Genomic DNA, 22,423 nt, shown 5'->3' on the forward strand with positions numbered 1-22,423 from the left:
TATAACACTCCAGCTGGCTGTTTACTCTGTAGATAAGACTAACAGAGCTTAGATGTGTACTTTAGGTCATTATCTAACTGTATGATAAACCTTGTTCCAATTAGCTGCAGTCTAGACGGAATTGCATGGCATTAAAGTATGGAATGGTAGCCATGTTGGAGTTAGTATTCATTTCCATGGAATAAATCTCCAACCTTCCCTGCACAGAAAAAAGCAAATATTTGTTTTTACATAAGTTCCAACCAATCTTTGTCTTATGTAAATTTTGGATTGGATTGGATTTACTGTCCAACTGTGAAAAAATCTATATTTTTGCTTTTTACCCAGTTTGTCGCATACAAGCAAAAGGAACTTACTTGTGGTTTAATTAATTCATCAATAAAAAGTGTTTTCAAACTTTTTACAGGCAGTTTTACAGCTAGTTAAACAAACACAGCTGTAGTTTGTCTAAATACACTAATTACTAGCTGTTTAGTCATTTCTATACAGTAAAATTAAGGATATTATCAAGTAGGTATTGGAATGGTCATAAGCCTAATAAGCTTAGTTTCTAAACGCTTTAAATACCAGCTGTCACATTATCTGCATTCACAGTTGTGCTTGATTGGGTTTAAATGCTAATACAAATAAGAAATTCAGACAACAGAAAAAACCAAAAACAAAACAATCTTTCAGTGCAATAGAGTGAAAATATCTGATTTTACATTACAATTTACAGTAAAATAATTCGATCTAATGCTTTCAATGTAGTATTGGGTACCAGCTTCGAAATTATTTAGTTATGTAGCTCTTCATAACACAGGAATGTACATGTATGTTCTTCCAGCTTGTAGCTGAGGCACACCCATAATTATTCACAATTCAGGGCATGAAGTCCTTTTGAACTCAGCATTTCTATCAAGGGCATGTGTTATGAAAGAACTTTATGAAGTAAGCAACTACAAAAAAGATATCCTGGCATTATACATAATCATATTTATTACTTGGCATTATAAACTGGTTATTCTTGTGTCTTCTGCTGTATGACTCTTTTTATAGCTGTTATTTTCACAGAAACTTTAAACTGAGATAATTACTCATTGTTAAGTAAACAATAACTGACAATGAATAATTACCAGTGTCAAAGACTGTCCTGTACATAAGTGTTAAACCATAAATTTGATGTCAAATTTGAAGCAGAAACATAATTAAACCTAGAACATGTACTGTATTCCAGACATAAGTGTCCCAAAGGTCAGTGAATTTGTAATGGTCGAAGTTCATTCCAAGTCATAAACAAAGTCCACACTCGTCTACTGCATTCACTGATGTTGGTTAATGTAGAACTACACCGCCGGGAAAATCAGTCTTTAAAAATGTCTCGAAATTGACAGTTTTATTTAAAATAATTATACAAGTACACCTGGTTGTTCTTTATCTGCATCTCTGTGTCATTATACAAAAAAGGAAAGCTCAGATGTCATCTAAACTAACAGCAGTCTTACAAGAATGGAAAAGCCTGGAAAAGGATTTTCAACAACTTCAGGTAAGATTTCATACTAGTAATGAGCACTATGGCTCACCTTATTGATCTGACTCTATGCAAGATTTGATTCAGCACTCAAAGGATTTCAGAAGCACCGAATTAAAGATTACAAAAGCTTTCAAAATAGCTTTTAGAGCTTTAACAGTCAGTGCTATAGGGTCATAATTTATTCAGCTGAGTTGCATAATTATTTATACACTGGGCTTTTTTTTTATCCATCTCATATGTATTTCCTTGCACAGCTACCTTAACCTTCTGATGGAAATGCAACGGAAAATATAGCCTTCACAACACAGCTGTTTTGTCGCAATGTGGCCCTGAGCACTGAAGGCGTTTTGAACAATCAATTCACAGTATGTCAAGGAGTAGGATCTCAGACACTTATCCTTAACATTGGGACTCCTCTTGTGATTGTCATCCGAGATAGTTGTTATTACCAGCTATAAACAGCACATTTAAGTAATGGGTGGCAAACTCAATTGTATTGAACCACACTAGTTAAAATAATTAATTAATTTATATTTATCTGTGCTTTGAAAGTGGAACAGGATGTTTCTAGGTAAAAAAAAAAAGGCCTAGCAGAAGCTCTAAAAATTGCTAATAACATTTATTTTACCAATTATTATTTTAAATGAATGAATTCCTTTGTTTTTTCCTTTTTTTTTGGATACCAGCTGGTATGATGAGACATTTGTCTCCTTCCTGGCGGCTCCATCCTCAGCATTCTTCTACTTATATACCCCATGTCCGTCCTCTGCACATGACCAAACCATCTCAATCTTGCCTCCCTCACCTTGTCTCCAAAAAGTCTTACTGTACATGCGCTGTCCCTCTAATAAACTCATTTCTAATCCTGTCCATCGTCGTTACTTCCAATGAAAACCTCAACGTCTTCAGCTCTGCTACCTCCAGCTCCACCTCCTGTCTTTTACTCAATGCCACTGTCTCTAATCCATACAACATCGCAGGTCTCACCACAGTTCTATAAACTTTCCTTTTTACTCTTGCAGATACCCTTCTATCACAAATCACTTCTGCTACTCTTCTCCACCCACTCCACACTGCCTGCACTCTTTTTTCACTTCTCTAACAGACTCTCTATTACGCTGCGCTGTTGACCCCTGGTACCTGAACTCCTTCACCTTCTCCACCTCTTCTCCCTGCAACCGCACCACTCCAGTGCCCTCCCTCTCATTCACACACATGTACTTTGTCTTATTCCTACTGACTTTCATTCACCTTCTCTTCAGCATGTACCTATACCTCTCCAGGCTCTTCTCAACCTGCTCCCTACTCTCACCACAAATAACAATATCCTCCGCAAACATCATAGTCCATGGAGACCCCTGTCTGACCTCGTCCGTCAACCTGTCCATCACCACTGCAAACAGTAAAGGACTCAGAGCCGATTCTTGATGCAGTGCAACCTCCACCTTGTCGTTCCTACTGCACGCTTTACTGCTGTCACACTGTCCTTACACATGTCCTGCACCACCCTCACATACTTCTTTGACACACCTGACTTTCTCATACAATACCACAACTCCTCTTTCCACCCTGTCGTATGCTTTCTCTAAAGCAACAAACACACAATGCAGCTCTTCTCCATAAACATTCTCAAAGAAAATAATGTGTCTGTGGTGCTCTTTCTCGGCATAAAACCATACTGTTGCTCACAGATGGTCACCTCTTCTCTCAGCCTGGCTTCCACTATTTGGAGTTCTGAGTGGATCCCATCTTAGAAACCTTTCTAATAGCTTGGGTCATCTTTGTGGAGAGCAACAATTCTAATTCTTAAGTCCTCAGAGAGTCTTTGCCATGAGGTGCCATGTTGAACATCCAGTGGTCAGTATGAGAGAATTGTACTCAAAGCATCAAATTGTAACTGTTCTAATACAAGATACACAAATTTGTATGATCCTGTCTATCAGGCAAAAACATAAACATGATGAATAGGACATGTGGCTTTGCATGGTTAAGCGACGTACAGCTGCTAAGGCTTTGGGTGTACTCACTATTGTTGCCAGTTTATTTGACAATAATGGCTGTGTGTTGAATTATTTTCAGAGGAGAGTAAATCTATACTGCTATACAAGCTGCACACTGACTACATTAGACTATATCCAAGCTTTATTTCTATAGTATTGTCTCTTTAGAAGATATACTAATATGGTTGCACTCACTTTCGTGAGATACTGTACACTACAGATCGTCACAGTAGTCAGAAATTGTTGAGCAGTGGTGTGTTTTAGTCCGGTTCACTATTATCTTTTTTAAGTTCACACAGGCTAAAGATTTTCTTCGGTAAGCCTATTTATTTCCAAGTAGATCAACAAGGAGAAAAAAAAAAAAAGCAGTCTCGTAACAGACCAAATCAAATGGATTAGAAATAATTTCAAACAATTGCCTGTTTTCTTTTAGATGTTTTGCTCTAAATAGATATGAAGATTTATGGCCCCACTTTCTCTTGATCTTCTCCTGCCAAATGATAGACACCAAAAAAAGACCAAGAATAGTCACTCAGTTTACTTTAAAGATGTATGGGTTTGATCCATGGAATCCATGAGAATATGAATATAATAATATACACGTTTTATATAATATAATAATATCTACTTAATACCTCATTCTTCCAGAATCCACTGGCGAGTGCAAACGCTTTGTTTACACTCATCATACCTACTTTATCTATTAGATTTCAATCCAGACACAGAATAATTATTTGTAATTTGTGGAATAACATGCCTGCAGTATACACATTATTATAGCACCTAAAAATGCATATAGAATTTGGAAATGGATGATAAATAAAGACTAAAGTAAAGAATAATTATTTTAGATACAGATAACCCGAACAGCATGTGGAGATCATTACAGGAAGCCTTAACTTTTTAATGAGATTCGAAACATTAACATATCTGTTTTATAAATTAAAGCGTTTTATTCTCTTGTTCTCAGGAGAACCATCGGCTGTATATGCAGAAGCTGGAAGAAGTCTCCAAGCTCCAGAACAGCTTTACTGCCTCTATAACTCAGCAGAGGAAGTGTTTAAAGGACATGTCTCATTCTCTAAAGAAGTGAGGATTAGAATTACTTCATTTCTAAATCTGTTATTCACAAAGTCACCTATTAGTGCCTAAGCATCTCTCTGGGTGTTCATGTTGTTTGTCTGCTACTCTCTCATTCTTATTATTAGTCTTATTCTAATTATGCCAATTTACAGAAACGTGTTTTTTACACTCATATGTAAACCCCTATTACAGATGCAGTAAAGGATTAACAGAAGAGGAAACAAAATGCCTGGAAGACATTAAAGGACACCTCCATGAAAGGCCTGCCATTTTCCATCAAATGGAGGCCTTCCTTCCTAAGAAAAATGGGTAATACAATCACACAGGCTAATAAAGTGAACATATTTTGTGGTTTTCTGTATGACATGCTCTCAATATTGAGTTTCTTGATGCATTGTATTTTCCTTCCTAAAGGTTATATCTCAATCTTGTGCTTGGAAATGTCAACATCAATCTTCTCAGCAAGCAATTAAAGTAAGAAGTGATATATATACATATATACAGCCATTCCAGTATATGAAAGAATGTTGACTAGGAAACTTACTATTATTTATATATTATTACTGAATCAATTAAACTTGCACATTATATGTACAGCACAAGTACAAAGTAACACTTGAAGAGATGAAGTGAAGTACATGCACCTTAGTAATCATATGTGCTTTACAGATTTTTTTTTCTTTTCTTGCCAGATTTCTCTGGTGTTGTTTCTCAATTCCAATTACAAAAACAGAGTTTGGTACCACTAAGACAAACTTCATCATAAAAGGGTTCAGCCCACTACAGTGTGCACACCAGTTAGAAGACAGTTAAATGCATATAAAATAGACTTTCTCTTCTAAATGCCAGTATGGGTTTGTGTAAAAACAGTGGCTGAATTGTTCACACCTTGTTTTGTGTGAAAGAAATAAATAAGGATTTTTTAGATTTTGGAGAAATGCTGCTCTAGAAATAATTCGTGAAATACACATGTCTTGCCGCTAGATGGGAGTATTTACATTTAACATAGAGATCATATAAAGTTTATATGATCTCTATGTTAAATGTAAATACTCCCACCTAGCTGCTTTGGGACAATGCAAATTGAGTTGAAATGATTTAAACTGAATTGTTTTGGACTCTATGTAACACTAGATGTAGATGACTATTGAAATTTGAAATCTATATACAGTTTATATTATAAACTGTAGATAAATAGGTTAATACTGGCTATGAGGTGGTTATAACACTGACTACCTCTTTAGCACTGGCCTTTGCTATTCTTTCATCTTTTGTGCTTTGTAAATTTTACTCTAGGAGTGCCTACAAAGACGAATATGAGAAATTTAAGCTCTATGTGACTGTAATCCTGCTCCTGCTGGGGTTCGTCTGTCAGTTTTTAGTCACCTACAGGTAAGACTGTACAGTAATATATGGAGAAACTTCACAATTTAAATTTCAGTCTATCACAAAGCTATCAGATAAAACTCTTTTTCATCGAGACAGATTTGATTAGAGTTTTCATTTCTGAAACTTTTTATACACAGAGATTTTGTTGTGAGTGAGCCAATGCAATTAAAGTTTAGTAGTGTTTTTTTTTTATGGTGCAGATTTATCTGTGAATGTTTGCTAACAGAAAATATGAAAAACATGGAGGGTTTAATGACAATGTAGGTATCTATGATAGAAGGTGCTGGACAGGGACTTCATGCTTTCAAATTCCTGGGTGTCCATATCTCTGAGGATCTTTCCTGGTCCCTCAACACTGCCATTCTTATCAAAAAGGCAATTTGCCTTTGCTTCCTTCAGAAGCTAAAGGAAGCTCAATTAAACCTCCACACCCTGCTAAACTCCTACAGATGCACAATTGAAATCATCTTAACAAACTGCAACACAGTGTGGTACGGCTTTTGCACTGTCTCAGATCAGAATACCATTATCAAAGACGCATCTCACCTCAGCCATAGACAATTTCCTCCTCTCCTATCTGGGAGACAGTACAGAAGTACATCCAACTCGGTCGACTTAACACTACTCATAATGACTGCACTCTACATATTTGTACTGTTTCCACACTGTATACTTATTGCTTATGATGCCTCTTGCTGTTACTGCCTTCTGCTGCACATTCTTTTACTATTGCACAAATGATAACATTCTACATCTTGTTGCCTTTGGCACTGTTATGGTTAAAGCACTTTTCATATTTGCATTTTATACAGCATTATTTGTAATATATACTGCACCCTTGCACTTAGATAATACGTTTATTGTATATACGTGTGTCTACTTCTATATTTGTATTAGATTTATTTATTTATATACATTGCTATTTGCACTTCTGATTAGATGCTAATCGTATTTCATTGGCGCTGTACTTGAACTCTGCACAATGACAATTAAGTTGAATAAAATCTAATTTAATCTGATCTAATCTAATCATGGAAGGGGAATAGTGACACTTACTGCCTAGGACTATTAGATGGAGGTGTGACTTTAAAAGCATGGAACTGAAATTGAGCAGTTTTTGGGAGAGAAATATATGGAATCGGGGCATTTAACATTATAGTGTTGTATTATTATAAGCAGTATTACTATTATTATTATTATTATTATTATTATTATTGAAACAATAATCTAATTCTGATTCCAATAAAGATGGTGATCAGATATAAATACACATTCTGCTGTTTAAAAAACTGGGTTTTCACATTTGTGATTAGGCTGGTACGATTTTTTGCAGAATAATTGCCGGTTTCATTATGCTATCGATTTGTGTTATATAGATTTGTGGATGTGCTGCTGAACTTTCTTCTGGTCTGGTACTACTGCACTTTAACAATTCGTGAGAGCATCCTCATCAGCAATGGATCGAGGTTAGAGCTTTTTTTAACACTTAGTGGGTACTTTAAAATAGAATATATTCCAATTCTATAAATTGCTATGTCTGATGATCATGCTTTCTACATCAGGATTAAGGGCTGGTGGGTGTTCCATCACTACATCTCAACGTTTCTATCTGGGGTCATGCTGACGTGGTAAGTAACTTATATTTCATCATGGAACAGTGTGCATGAGTATTTTATATTCTCTTGTATTATGTGAGAATGTTCTCTGTTTGTTGTTGCACTATGGGGTAAGTCACTAAAAATATATCATGAATGTTATTCTATGTGACAAATAATGAATTTTGAACCTGGAAGCTGGGTAAAGTACACAATCTTTGAACAGGAAATTGGATAGTGTTGCTTTGCTAAATTCAGCTCAACATCCGTCATGAAACAGAGCCAAATAAAGCTTTAATAAGAAGCTAGCGGACAAAATATTGTAATATAGGCTTAATATCTAGGCACAGGTTCAGGCAAACAGCAAAAAGATCAGGCAAGATGCCAAAGCATGGTATAAAACATGTCAAAAAGAGGATGTCAAATTAAATTAAATTTAATTATTTTTTATTTGTATAGCACTTTTACCAATAAACATTGTCTCATAGAAGCTTTACACAGATAATGCTGTGATTAACAATGAATAAACTCCCTAGGGTGGCATAAGAAAGAAACCTTGAGAGGAACCAGACACAAGAGGGAACCCATCCTCATCTGGGTTGCACTGAATGTCCATTTATTACAGATTTTGACGTCTGCAGTGATGGTGATCAAATGCAAACTGTAGTCCTGAGTCAGTGTAGCAGACTGTTGACATTAACTGCAGTCCAAACCCATCCTCAAAGCTCCTGTTCTTACACCGTTAGTTCATGGATCCCCAGGCCATTGATGAGAAACATCCCTAAGAAAAATCTACTGATCAAAGGCTTGACTAAAGAAGTGTTTTCAGCCTCGACTAGGAAGGCCTTCAAAACACTAATTGGAAGGCTGTTCCATAACTGTGGGGCTTTATAAAAGAAAGAGCAGAGCTGCCCCTTGCTGTAGTCTTCATTATTTGAGGTACCAACAAATAGCCTGCACCTTCTGATCTAAGTAGGCGTGGAGGATCATATTGGTACAGAAGTTCACTCAGATACTGCGGTGTGAGACCGTTAAGTGCTTTATAAGTCAATAGTAGTATTTTATAATGAATGTGAGATTTAATTGGGAGCCAGTGTAGACTGATTAAAACAGGGGTGATGTCATATTTTCTAGATCTAGTGAGGAATCTTGCTGTTGCATTCTGGACTAACTGAAGTTATTTCAGCACTTACTCCAAAACCCAGACAGTAAAACGTTACAGTAATCTAATCTGGATGTACCAAAAGCATGAACCAGTTTTTCTGCATCCTGTAACGACACCGTATTTCTAATTTTAGCAATATTTTTAGGGGGAAAGAAGGCGATCCTGGTGATATTATTCACGTGAGCTTCAAAGGACAGTAAATAAAAAAGCTTGGTAATGGCAGAGGCAAAAGTCAGCATATACTTTGCAAATTCATGTGAAACAAATTCTCTCTTATAGTGTGGTGTGTGTAATTACAAGTGTGTTTAATCAATAACTGGGTGATTGTGAGTTAGGAAGAGTGTAAAATAGAAGAATTCTTTGTGCTCGTGTTTGAAGAGGAATGGAGTCTGAGCTGCAATGTGGACTGGCATGGAGAAAAAAAATATGAGAGGATGCAGACTCAAATAGGAATCCATCATCTATCTTCTGGGATATAAATTATGATTTATTATTTTTTTTATTACAACTATCTACTCTAAGATCAAACAGTTTTATTTCCTGAGATTAGTCCTTTATGATTTAGGAATATCCACGCAATAATGACTGTGCACTGAAGCAAGGGTGAGGAGCTGATTATAAACTAAATGCTGAGAGTTTTGAGATACTTTGGCACTCCAATACCAAAATTATCAGATTTTTTTAAATTCTAAAACCAATGCAGTGTTAATAATCCTATGTGTCTTAGATTAATAACTAACTCTTTTGTCGAGTGATCTTGAGTTACAACCCCTTATATGCATCGTCAGAATTAAATTAGAATCAGAATACTTTATTGATCCCATGGGGAAATTGTTGGGTTGCAGTTAAGTAAAAAAAAAAATTTTTTAATTAAATTTACATATTAAGTTATATATTAAGTGAAATGAAATGTGTAGCAGCGGTGAAACAGATGGCAGAAATGTCAGACTGCAATGATAGTTATTATTATTATATTATTATTATTATTGCACTAAAAATGATTGCACATAATTGGCCAAGATATTAACATTATATAAGTGTGGCATGAAAAATCTATATCTTTATCTATATCTTTATCTATATCTATAGTGGACCAGCTGTTTAACACTCAGAGGAAGAAGTTATATAGTTTGATGTCCACAGGTAGATATGATTTCCGCTCTGCCACTCTGTGGTGCAGCATGAGATAATTTTTACCTGTGGCAATCAAACTATATAATTTTTGATATATGTAATATTGAAGGTATTCTCTAATTACTTCCACATGTTTTTGGTGAGGCTTACCCATATTATTCTGCCTTGTTTTTTGTCAGGCCTGATGGTGAGCTCTACCAGATGTTTAGGAACCAGTTTCTTGCCTACTGCTTGTATCAAAGTATGAAATTGTTCAAATTTGGATCTTTAATTCTGTTGACAATGATTGGAAGTGTTATTTACATCTTTCTTTCTGCAGGTTTTGTGCAATTCCTTCAGTACTACTACCAAAGTGGATGCCTTTATAGACTAAAGGCTTTAGGGGAAAGACACAACATGGATTTGACAGTGGGTAAGATGAGATTTTTGGTCATATTTGAGTAATGTGTAAAATCTCTTTTCTTATGGAACATTAAGAAATGTTCTGTATTTATAAGGAAATCCCCGAGAAAGTGTGTATAGTTGAAACAGAAAGAGAATAAAGCCATGCGAGTGATGTTTAGTGATAAATTATTCTGCTTTGTAGAAGGATTTCAGTCATGGATGTGGCGAGGGCTGACCTTTCTGCTGCCCTTTCTATTCTTTGGTCATGTAAGTATACTTCTCTGCCCCTAAAGGCAACAGTGAACAGAATTGTTGAAAATGTCATGCTTTGAAAAATTAAATAAATACAAAAATCCAGAATATCCTACAATATAAGGTTAATTAAATGTTAACTATAAATACTTTGATGTGTTTTTTAGTTTTGGCAGCTTTTCAATGGCATCTCTCTCTTCAGAATGGCTCAACTTCCCGAGTGTAAAGAGTGGCAGGTGAGATATTTCAAAAGTACAGCTTTCTCAAACAGTAGGGTCATGTAACCCTGCTAACCTGACATATCGTCTATGACTACATCATGCACAATCTGATCCACATCAAAACTTCATTTACACAGGGCTTAATTATAAAATTATAAAATGCTAACCAAATAAATGAAGCGCAGTGTAAACGAGTTCGGCTTTTTTTTTGGCTTTAATGTGTTTAGAATTGAGAAAATGTTATGTTTCAAGTCTTCTAAATACTTACGATTTATTTCAGAATATGTTCAGTCATTTTCCTTTTTAATTTTTATAAATGGATGGTATTGCGGTAGGATACAAACACAGTCACCAGATTTTTATTTACTATATTTTTAGTAATTATTACTATATTTTAGTAATATAGCTGACAATTTAGTATACAATAAAACTGGAATAGAATTTTGGATGAATACTACTTCTAGGTATGATGAAACATAAAAAAACATACTGTATGACCATACTAACCAGCCGATTCAGCATTTCTGAATGAATAATTACCATATCCTTTCTCTTTTCCACCAGGTTTCTGTGTGTGGGATTTGCTTCTTGGTTTTATTTACAGGCAACTTCTTAACGACACTCGCCGTGGTGCATCTCAAACTGAAAAACAAAAGTCATGGAAAAACCAAGAGTCCATAAAGTTATTTATGTCTAGAATTTATCCTTTAAAGCCAAGTGTTTTTTAACTATTTCAAATTATTCCACACTCCATTTTTAACATTAGAACATTTAAATGAAAATGGATAATTCCAAATAAAAGCCAGTTCAAAATGAACTAGTCAATAGTTTCATAGTTGATCATAAACCCTCGAACAGACATTTCAACATGCATGAAATGTGATGGCAAAGCTTTTCATTCTTCATGATAAGCCTTATTAACCACCCACAAGTCACAGCTTTATTATTTGTTTTTTAAATCTCAAAAACATTATTTGCATATTATTTGAAAACAATAATAGTGTGGTACATATGGATTCAAGTGTTATATAGAAAAGTAGTGATAGAGGGGAAATTGTGAAATCTAATAGTCGGTGTAAACATTTTTTTTGGTGAGGGAAACGGCAATTTGTTTTGTAAGAAACAGCTTATACACATATCAAAAAAATGGTGCAATATACAGTATTTAAGTGCAAAAGGTATATGGTATACCAGTGGCATTTGGTACCTGGGCCTTTAGTGAGGACTTACCCAACTTAATCCACCTTTTAATACCACCACTATCACGTCGCAATTATAGAAACCATTAATACAATACAAACCATAATATAACAATTACAGAGAGAGAGGCATTTCACATATGGAGGGTGAATACCATTTTACTAAAGCAAAAAACCCAGTTAAGACAACTTCAAACCTCTACACTACCACTGCAACTGTGTCACGTACATCATCTGGAGCAGCTCGGAATCAATATTTGTCTAATTACATGACAAAAACATTAAAAATGTAAATAAAATACAACCTATTCACCAGAGATCTTCTTTTCTGCCTCTTCTTTCGGCTGCTCCCATTAGGGGTCGCCACAGCGGATCATTCGTCTCCATACCCCATTGTCCTCTACATCTGCCTCTTCCAACCCAACTACCTGCATGTCTTCCCTCACCACATCCATAAACCTCCTCCTTGGTCTTCCTCTTTTCCTCCTTCCTGGCGGCTCCATCCTCAGCATTCTTCTACCAATATACCCCATGTCCCTCCTCTGCACATGTCCAAACCATCTCAATCTCTCTTCCCTTGCTTTGTCTCCAAAACGTCCTACATGCACTGTCCCTCTAATAAACTCGTTTCTAATCCTGTCCATCATCCTCACTCCCAATGAAAACCTCAACATCTTCAGCTCTGCTACCTCCAGCCTCATCTCCTGTTTTTTACTCAATGTCTCTAAACCATACAACATCGCAGGTCTCACCACAGTCATATAAACTTTCCCTTTCACTCTCACAGATACTCTTCCATCACAAATCACTCCTGTCACTCTTCTCCACCCACTCCACCCTGCCTGCACTCTTTTCTTCACTTTTCTAACACACACTCCATTACTTTGTACTGTTGACCCCAGGTACCTGAACTCCTCCACCTTCTCCACCTCTTCTCCCTGCAACTACACCACTCCACTGCCCTCCCTCTCATTCACACACATGTACTCTGTCTTACTCCTACTGACTTTTTTTCCCCTTGTCTCCAGCGCGTACCTCCACCTCTCCAGGCTCTTCTCAACCTGCTCTCTACTCTCACCACAAATCACAATATCATTCCCAAACATCATAGTCCATGGAGACTCCTGTCTGACCTCGTCCGTCAACCTGTCCATCACCACTGCAAACAGGAAAGGGCTCAGAGCCGATCTTTGATGCAGTCCAACTTCCACCTTGAACCAGTCTGTCGTTCCTACTGCACACTTCACTGCTGTCACACTGTTCTCAGACATGTCCTGCACTAACCTCACATACTTCTCTGACACACCCGACTTCCTCATACAATACCAATAAAAAAGTCTATCTCAGATGTATTAATGTGTGCAGTGCGCTACAGACGTGTTTTGCCAGTAGAACTTGGCTATAACAGTTTCTGTCTGACCAACCAATCAGAGGACGGAAAAATGCTGACACTATTCTGGGCCAGCTAGCTGCCCTGTGAGGCGAATATGAAATCTGATTGGTTAAAGAAACATAGCTAATTCTTAAGGGGACAATGGTAAAAATGCCAGCAGTACTGACTTTGAAGGCCTTGGGCAGATTAGATTAACATGGCAGCACATAGAGGCTGAAATCTGATTGGACAAAAAATCTAACATCCACATACACGTACTGGAGCAAGTGCAGCCAAGAGAAACACTACAAAATGAAGAGAATGAACTGTTGAGAATAAATGAATACAATTTAATGGAACAAATATTAGAATTTAGGTTATACCAAGCATACACTATCATGGGTAAATAACTAGAACACTTACTTTAAACAGAATTTAATAAAATGTAGAATAATTATGAGAAAGTACTGCATAATATATACATTTTAAATGCTTTGTGTTTAGGAAACAATGGTGCAGCTTATGAATATTGCATTTGCTGGTAACCAAACCATTAAATAAACAAGGCATACCTTTAAATATTAAATATATAAATATATGTTTTCATTTATTTATTTATTTTAGGTTTAACTTGCTGATTTTAGCCTCGTAAATATTTGGACACACAAGCCATGATTATTACTGCATTTAAAAACAAAACTTAACATTAGTTTTAAAGAAATAATCACAAGCATCACAACCTTTTTTAAGTAAACCTTTGATAAAAACATGGTTATGTTTAAATGATTTTCCAATATTTGGACATGGAACCAACCAGTTTCTGAAACAAAACTTTGTAGATCAATTCAATTCAGACTCACCAGAACTACCTGAGGTGGTATAAGGAATCAACCTTGAGAGGAACCAGACTTAAAAGGAAATGGACGTTGATGGTCCATTTATTATAGTTCCATCATTGTTGAGGTTACAGCTGTTTACTGATTTTTAGAGATTTTGGTGTAATGCCATTGTAGCAGACAAAGATTACATTATTTAGGGTCCAGATACATCTTCAAGGTTTTTGAGTTCAACCCTTCACAGTAACCTCATGTATCGTTAGGCAGTTCCTCACAATTTCCAATTGGTTTCCAATTGAAGGGAACTCCAGAAGTAGGGCATCAGGATAAATCAGGCAACTCTGGAAAGATGAAGGGAACAGGATCACTGATACCTCAGGGGAGAGAGAGAGAGAGAGAGAGAGAGAGAGAGAGAGAGAGAGAGAGAGAGAGAGAGAGAGAGAGAGAGATATTACATTACATTACAATTTTATTTCATTTGTTTGGAAATTTTTCATTTTTCATGTAAAATGTGGCTTCTTTCTTAACTGAAAAAAGGTCACTGTGTTTGACATGTTGTCTTCAAAGACAGTATAAAGTCAGGCTTTGGTATGGTTTAAACCTCCAAATAACCTCTGAAGCTACTTTAGTAGCTCATCATGAACAAGCCCATGTTTTAAACATGTATAAGTTAAAGTAATGTTGAATGATTTGTATGTAACATGTAATAAGCTTTGTGGCCATTTTGGATGTAGATGTACTTTGAGAATGTTTTGTCAGGCTTTACTTCTTCCAAAAAAAGAAAGTAGTGTTGTATAATTCAAGATTGAAGATTCAAGAGTTTATTGCCATCTGATACACCACACAATAACATTCATTTAGTTCTCACTCTGCAGTGTTCTGTATTGTTTAAAGATTTATAATCACAGTCTTGATATCACCCAAATGAGGATGGGTTCCCCTTTTGAGTCTGGTTTCTCTCAAGGTTTCTTTCTCATAACATCTAAGGGAGTTTTTCCTTGCCACAGTCGCCATGGCTGCTCATCTGGGATAAACACACATCGTTCACCTTTAACTGTTAAATTGTGTAAAGCTGCTTTGAGACAATGTCTGTTGTGAAAAGCACTATAGAAATAAACTGGACTTCACTTATTCTGTGAACCCTTTGATAAAAATTTATTTCTTCTCCTTTGACAACTATTGTGGGATGAAAAAAAACCCCAGATAATAAATCAACATGAATATATTTGAGCTTGTGCAGTTTGCTACAGATGCGGTTTGCGAGCCCTGACTAGTGCTCTCTCTTACCGTCCAATCAAATGTTTGTTAAAATGCTGATATTATTGTGTGCTTGCTAGATAGCCCCAGTGCTGTCAAATCTGATTGATCAAAGCAACAGCCTTTATTTTCATGTCCTTTAAGCTACAGGCACTGCACTACTATTTCGGAAGGTATAACACAGGTTCCTTTGACGGTGGCAGTACATGATGTTGCGGCTTAATAATAATTGGATAGAGACTCAACAAGAAATTTACATTAGTCATGAAATGAAAAGAATAGATATTCATGAGAAACAAGATATATATTTAAACCTAAATTAGTAATTCTTGGCCCACCACTGTGTGTGTGCGTTTACACAAATTCTTGTATTATGTAAAATTACAAATACAACAATTATATACCTTTTTTTTTTTTTTTACCATGTTGAAAAAGATATGTGGCATGTTACTGATTTATCCACCATAGATAACTAAATGGCTAAAAAAGAGTGAGTTAGAAACATTTGAGTTAGGCTTGGTGTTAATGCAGTATGTAATTTTTCTGAATTTGTTTTTTTTTTCCTTTCATATACTTGATTTCTGTACTTTTAATGTATATCGATTGGCCAGGCAGAGGGAAAGAGCTGGGAAAGATGTGCTGCAAGTTAGAGCAATAAAGGATGGAGATTGAAATGTGTTGACTAGTGAGGAGAGTGTGTTGAGAAGATGGAGGGAGTATTTTGAGCAGCTGTTGAACGAGGAAAACAAGAGAGAGAGAAGGTTGGTAAGGTTGGATGGTGTGGAGATTGTAAAGCAGGAAGTGGATAGGATTAGTAAAAAGGAGGTGAGAGCAGCTATTAAGAGGATGAATAGTGGAAAGGCCCCGATGACATACCGGTAGAAGCATGGAGATGTTTAGGCGAGATGGCAGGGGAGTTTTCAACCAGGTTGTTCAAAAAGATTTGGAGTTGTTCAAAAAGAAGGTGAGAGGATGCCTGAGGAATGGAGAAGGAGTGTGCTGGTACCAATCTTTAAGAATAAGGAAAGTGTGCTGACCTGCAGTAACTACAGGGGAATAAAGTTTATCAGTCACACCATGAAGTTATGGGAAAGAGTAGTGGAAGCCAGGCTGAGAGAAGAGGTGATCATCTGTGAGCTGCAGTATAGTTTTATGCCGAGGAAGAGCACCACAGACGCATTATTTGCTTTGAGAATGTTTATGGAGAAATATAGAGAAGGTCAGAAGGAGTTGCATTGTGTATTTGTGTATTTAGAGAAAGTGTACAACAGGGTGCCAAGAGAGGAATTGTGGTATTGTATGAGGAAGTCAGGTGTGTCAGAGAAGTATGTGAGGGTGGTGCAGGACATGTATGAGGACAGTGTGACAGCAGCAAAGTGTGCAGTAGGAACGACAGAATGGTTCAAGGTGGAGGTTGGACTGCATCAAGGATCGGCTCTGAGCCCTTTCCTGTTTGCAGTGGTGATGGACAGATTGACGAACGAGGTCAGACAGGAGTCTCCATGGACTATGATGTTTGCGGATGATATTGTGATTTGTGGTGAGAGTAGGAAGCAGGTTGAGAAGAGACTGGAGAGGTGGAGGTACGTGCTGGAGAGAAGGAGAATGAAAGTCAGTAGGAGTAAGACAGAGTACATGTGTATGTGAATGAGAGGGAGGGCAGTGGAGTGGTGCGGTTGCACAGAGAAGAGGTGGTGAAGGTGGAGGAGTTCAGGTACCTGGGGTCAACAGCGCAGAGTAATGGAGAGTGTGTTAGAGAAGTGAAGAAAAGTGTGCAGGCAGGGTGGAGTGGGTGGAGAAGAGTGGCAGGAGTGATTTGTGATAGAAGGGTATCTGCAAGAGTGAAAGGGAAAGTTTATAGGACTGTGGTGAGACCTGCGATGTTGTATGGTTTAGAGACAGTGGCATTGAGTAAAAGACAGGAGGTGGAGCTGGAGGTAACAGAGCTAAAGATATTGAGGTTTTTGTTGGGAGTGACGACGATGGACAGGATTAGAAATTAGTTTATTAGAGGGACCGTGCATGTAGGACGTTTTGGTGAGGGAGGCGAGATTGAGATGGTTTGGACATGTGCAGAGGAGGGACATGGGGTATATCAGTAGAAGAATGCTGAGGATGGAGCCACCAGGAAGGAGGAAAAGAGGAAGACCAAGGAGGAGGTTTATGGATGTGGTGAGGGAAGACATGCAGGTAGTAAGGTTGAAAGAGGCAGATGTAGAGAAGTGGGGGGTATGAAGACGGATGATCCGCTGTGGCGACCCCTAATGGGAGAAGCCGAAAAAAAGAAGAGGAAGATACTTAATTTCTGTACTTTTAACTATTTTGTCTTCGTCTTGTGTCTTGTGCATTATATTTGTTGGCCAACTATTGCAGGTGAATGTATTCATTGGACGTTGGCCTGAAATAAACTCCGCCTCTTTTCCCATAATTCCACATTGAAAAACAATATGGCCGCCTCCATGGGTGCGCGCTGCTGAGTTTCGCTAGTTTATTTCCCCGCTTGTTCTATTCTAATCGAGTCATTTCACTTGGTATTATTTCATGCTTATCTAAAAAACGATGTGTGACACAGCAACCGGGATGTTCTTTCTAACCCTGTTAGCAAAATGTCTGTGTTTTGTATCCGCAGATGACATGTCTGGTGAGTGTGTTTTGTTAGCTAGCAGTCCCTCACACCGTGCTGCTCATCCTCTAGTTAGTGCATGGAGGATAGACAGTATGCAGTTCTGTAATAAGCTCTTACTGTGAATTAAATGTGATTGACTCAACAATGTCACTTTAAACATTTAGATTATCCGCCCTAGTGCTTTGATCTACATGCATATATCAAATCTCCTTATCATGCTATTTTGCAGGGTCTTTGGACAATGCATGGATTTATGCTGAAGCTTTCTTTTGGTCTGTGTGGCACAAGAGATTATATGTGTACACTGCAGCTGCACTAATCATCGGGTTATGGTTAACAGTGAACATGATCATGAAAAAGGTATGACCACGAGAAAAGGTTTTCTGTATTCTTCTCCATCAATGGCACAAAATTGCTAATAGAGGAGCACTAGGTATCTGAATGTTAGGCTGTAATCTATATTGTGTGCATCCCTGATTAAATGAAGTAATTTAATTCCTTGATTGTTTTTTTGTTTTACAGAAGAAGCCGAACAATCCTGAAAAAACCCCGGAAATCGGGTTTAAGGCTGACAAACAAATAGCTGAAAAGGAAAAAAGTGTCAATGTTGCAGGTGTAAGGATTTTCTACGGGTCACAAACTGGAACCGCAAAGGTTTGCATCAAATTCAAGATCGCATTTGTTTAGCAGGAAAAAAGATTAAGCGCTTTGTAGAATGAATACTCGGTTAATACTTCAGTATTATGATTTCTTATTCTATGGTTTTCCCTGGTATTCCTTGATATTGTATGTTGGTAGTAAGGCAGGTGGCTTGAGGCTGCATTAACCAGTTGAATCAAAAGAGTGATCCAGTCTCGGGTTAATAGCAAATGTATTAACCAATCTGATATAAAAATCTAAATATCGCTTCTAGGATGACCCACTTTTCAGACTAAATGAAGCCACATTTACTAGTCTGTTCAAGTCTTGGTATAAAGTTATTTGTGTTATCCAGTCTGACCTGAAGACTAAAGATGGTGTAAAACAGTCCCAGGCAGTTATTTCAATAAAAGCTGCCTGACTTGTTTTTTTGTGTGACAGTGACAGAAGAAAAGCCTTTGGCACTGCACTTTATTAGTGCTTCATCTTAATCAGTGTGTCTACAAGTTCACAATGAAGTATTAATTTAGGCAGTTATAGTAAAGTGTAGTCCTGCAAAAGATGGACACCGCCCAATTCAGAGTATTTAGAACAGCTATGTATTATCTGTGTAACACAGCAACAATCTTGTGTAACGATAAACCTCTTAACAATTAGCAGGAAAAACCGTCCAAAAGCCAAACCGATCAAATAACCAATTTGAATATATCTGCTCAGGGTTTTGTCAGGGAGCTTGCAGAAGAGGTCCAGGCCCTGGGGTTCCAGTCAGACGTGATTGACTTGAAGGATTACGACCCCGAAGATAAACTGTCAGATGAGGTGAGCTGGTGTGGTAAAAGACATCTATGAAGTAGTCTCTCCCATGACAATTTCTGATCGAGCCATGAGAAGAATTTAAATACATTTTTAAAGGCATTTTAGAGACTATAACTAAATATACAGATTCAACAGCGGAGCTACTCAGGACTGTTTAGGCAGCATTAGGGGAACCAACACAATATTAGGGAGCTGGTCATAATGTTATGCCTGATCAGTGGCCATACAGTTATGCCTGGTTGGTGTTTATTATATAAACTTACAGGGAAAACTTTTGTAGGATATACTGACATATTTTGAAGTCTGTCACACGCACACAAAGACGAGGACACACGAGGAGAAAGCTGAATCTGTTAATAATCACGTTAGACTGCACAAATCTGGCATTGAACATTGTACAAAACTCATTATAAGACATCATAATCGCAGACTAATAAGAGTGTTATATCTAGTGGTCTGGTTTTCAACGTATTTATAACAGTAGTAATATTCAGTAGTACGTAGTAGTTTCAGTGCATTGTAATCACTCCGGGCAGAATGTCTGGTTTAGCAAATGCACATCAAAGCGAAAAATGCCTTTTTAAACGCACTTACCGTAATTTCCGGACTATTAAGCACACCCAAATATAAGCCGACCCACTGAATTTTACAAAGATTTTTATTTTGAACATAAATAAGCGGCACCTGTCTATACTGCCTACACTGAAACTAATGAACTTTACACAGGCTTTAATGAAAGACAGTGTCTGTTACACGACTTGTATCTAAACAGCAGCCTACCAAGAAAGTCATTGTTCTCTGTCTTCCTCCTTCCTTTCACAACAATTTCTAAAAATACAAAGTTTTTCTTTTGGCATCGTCGTGTGTTTAAAAATCACCATCGGTGAAGCTTTTCTCCCGATGCTGTGCAGCTCAGAACACAGGTGAAGTGCGTGTTTTCATGCCCGGTTGTTTTCAGCGTGACGAATGATTCGCATTTCCTGTTGACAGTCCGAGTGAGCGGCAGGTCAAACCTCAGAGGAACATCATCCATATTTATGATGTGGTGCGGCCCGATTCAGTGGGAGCGCATCTGATTTAATATAAAGAATTTCATTGGTTCACTTGAACCTGTTCGGAAATTTCATTGGTCTAATGTTATGGGGTTCAGTTTTTTAGCTTGAAGTTTGTGAAACCGGGAAAAACCCAGGAAAGATCCATAAATTAGCCGCTTCATTGTTTAAGCCGAGGGGTTCAAAGCGTGGGGGAAAAAGTAGCGGCTTATAGTCTGGAAAATACGGTAATTTAACAACTTGCAAATAATATCAGTCCTCTGGCTCATGACTACTCGATTTGCTGATCTCACACTGTTCAATCAGCAATGACGAAATGCTCATAATTCTGTTCTTCCTCTGTGCAGTGCACCAGTAAAATGATTTGTGTGTTCCTCATGGCCACATACACCGAAGGCAAGCCCACCGAGAGCGCCGAGTGGTTCTGTAAATGGTTGGAGGAGGCGTCTACTGACTTTCGCTACGGCAAAACCTACCTGAAAGGTCTGCGATACGCCGTCTTCGGCCTGGGGAACTCTGTTTACGTCGGGTATTACAACACGGTGAGACATGCGAAATACACCCTTCGATGTTCAAAGTGTTTTTTGGTGCCTCTCGCACACATCAACCGCCATTTATTTATTTTTTTTTTTTAGTTTGAGTTCCATGTTCAATGTTCCAGTTTCCTCATGTCATCCGCAAATTCATACTGATCGTCAATTCAGTCTGTGGCCAAAAGTATGTGGACACCCAGTGTGATCCAGTGCTTGAAAAATGCTTTTTACTAATATAGAAGCAATTGTTTATTTTAAAAAATAAACAAATGGTTTTACATTAATAATCAGTAAAAAAAAAGCTTTTTCCAGGGTCCTACCAACTGACATGGAAAACCGAACCAGCCTAACAATTTATTACTCGCATGCTACAAGTCGCAGGTAGACTCGAACTGTGTTTACAATATGATGCAATACCTGATCCTGTCCTATTTAACAAAACAGCTGAATAAAGGTTGTTTCTTGTTGCTCAGGCCCTGTAATGATGGGTACGGGTATTTTTTATTTTATTTTTATTTTTTCGGACACGTAATCAGGTCAATACCAGACTAATAGTAACCCTCGGGACAAACGATAATGTTGCCGATGCTTGCGTCGTTTTATCTCCGTACACTTCGGTGTTAATGAAAGCTGCTTGTCATTTCCCGTACCTGAATGATGTCATCACGGGGCCGACGGTTGTTCGACGTATGTGGGATAGTCATGTGCATGTGCGGTGTGTGTCAGTGTACAATTGGTCATGAAGGCAACGTTGAAACGTTCAGAAGTGTGGGCTCACGTTACAAAACCAAGTAACAACGGCGTAGTAGTTTAACTGTGAACACAGTTTTAAAATGTAAATCTAAATATAAGTCACCCCACAGGAAATGCTCAGCTAGAAACGATTTCACCGTCGGTAAGGAACGAGACAGAGACCCAGGAGCAGCCCATTCACCATCGCAATGCCTGGGAAGATGACCCCTGTTAAAATGGCAGTGTCATAGAGCAGTCACTAAATTAATAATGAACGATTTGTTGTTCTTGACCATGGTGGAGTCGATTCAAGTTATAGTGGGCAATAGATAAGTTTGCCTGATTTCTAGAGACGCCAGAATTCTCGATTGCATTCTGTTGTGCTCTTATGCACATGCTGTTCAAATATTTCATGCTGTGGAAAGCTTAAATGTTTTTTCAGACAACAGTTGATCATTGAGTTTTGACCTATTCTGTCCTATTTCGCAACAGCTTTCCCAAAAAGTTTTTGTAGCCAACTCGCTAGCTCAGGGTGGCAGAGCACACCGTTACAGTGACATCAGCCACAGGTGTGCTTTCCTTCAGCTCTGCCTTGCATTTGCAAACCGGCACTCGTCTATAATAA

The 22,423-nt window shown here is 37.6% G+C and overlaps 2 protein-coding genes across 3 annotated transcripts in view; both read left to right on the forward strand.

Annotated features, from left to right (window-relative positions):
* The first annotated feature begins 1,291 nt into the window (after positions 1 to 1,291).
* On the forward strand, positions 1,292 to 11,553 carry tmem120ab (transmembrane protein 120Ab). Its single transcript, XM_083548937.1, has 12 exons — positions 1,292 to 1,525; positions 4,484 to 4,602; positions 4,789 to 4,905; positions 5,011 to 5,070; positions 5,893 to 5,988; positions 7,362 to 7,451; positions 7,548 to 7,613; positions 10,059 to 10,120; positions 10,199 to 10,291; positions 10,466 to 10,530; positions 10,683 to 10,751; positions 11,301 to 11,553. Exons 1-12 carry the CDS (start codon positions 1,457 to 1,459, stop codon positions 11,415 to 11,417), a joined length of 1,023 nt encoding a protein of 340 aa, XP_083405063.1. The 5' UTR covers positions 1,292 to 1,456; the 3' UTR covers positions 11,418 to 11,553.
* Positions 11,554 to 17,453: 5,900 nt separating this feature from the next.
* The window catches only part of tyw1 (tRNA-yW synthesizing protein 1 homolog), a 73,661-nt gene continuing 68,691 nt past the window's right edge, over positions 17,454 to 22,423 (forward strand). Inside the window, exons 1-5 of one of the 2 annotated variants that reach the window (XM_083548864.1) lie at positions 17,454 to 18,041; positions 18,256 to 18,386; positions 18,549 to 18,680; positions 19,383 to 19,484; positions 20,881 to 21,075. In XM_083548864.1, coding sequence (XP_083404990.1) covers positions 17,960 to 18,041; positions 18,256 to 18,386; positions 18,549 to 18,680; positions 19,383 to 19,484; positions 20,881 to 21,075 — 642 coding nt within the window. In that variant the 5' untranslated portion in view covers positions 17,454 to 17,959. The remainder of the gene's footprint in view (positions 18,042 to 18,255; positions 18,387 to 18,548; positions 18,681 to 19,382; positions 19,485 to 20,880; positions 21,076 to 22,423) is intronic. The other variant, XM_083548865.1, reaches the window with a different exon arrangement.

Source organism: Silurus aristotelis (genome assembly GCF_946808225.1).
Source record: "Silurus aristotelis genome assembly, chromosome: 8".
Taxonomy (NCBI): Eukaryota; Metazoa; Chordata; class Actinopteri; order Siluriformes; family Siluridae; genus Silurus; species Silurus aristotelis.

What these genes read in the sequence shown, in the direction of transcription:
- tmem120ab (XM_083548937.1), top strand. Translation starts at nt 1,457, where the DNA reads ATGTCATCTAAACTAACAGCAGTCTTACAAGAATGGAAAAGCCTGGAA. An exon ending in AGGATTTTCAACAACTTCAG is followed by an intron (nt 1,526 to 4,483) that starts GTAAGATTTCAT and finishes TCTTGTTCTCAG; the next exon opens with GAGAACCATCGGCTGTATAT. An exon ending in CTTCTCAGCAAGCAATTAAA is followed by an intron (nt 5,071 to 5,892) that starts GTAAGAAGTGAT and finishes ATTTTACTCTAG; the next exon opens with GAGTGCCTACAAAGACGAAT.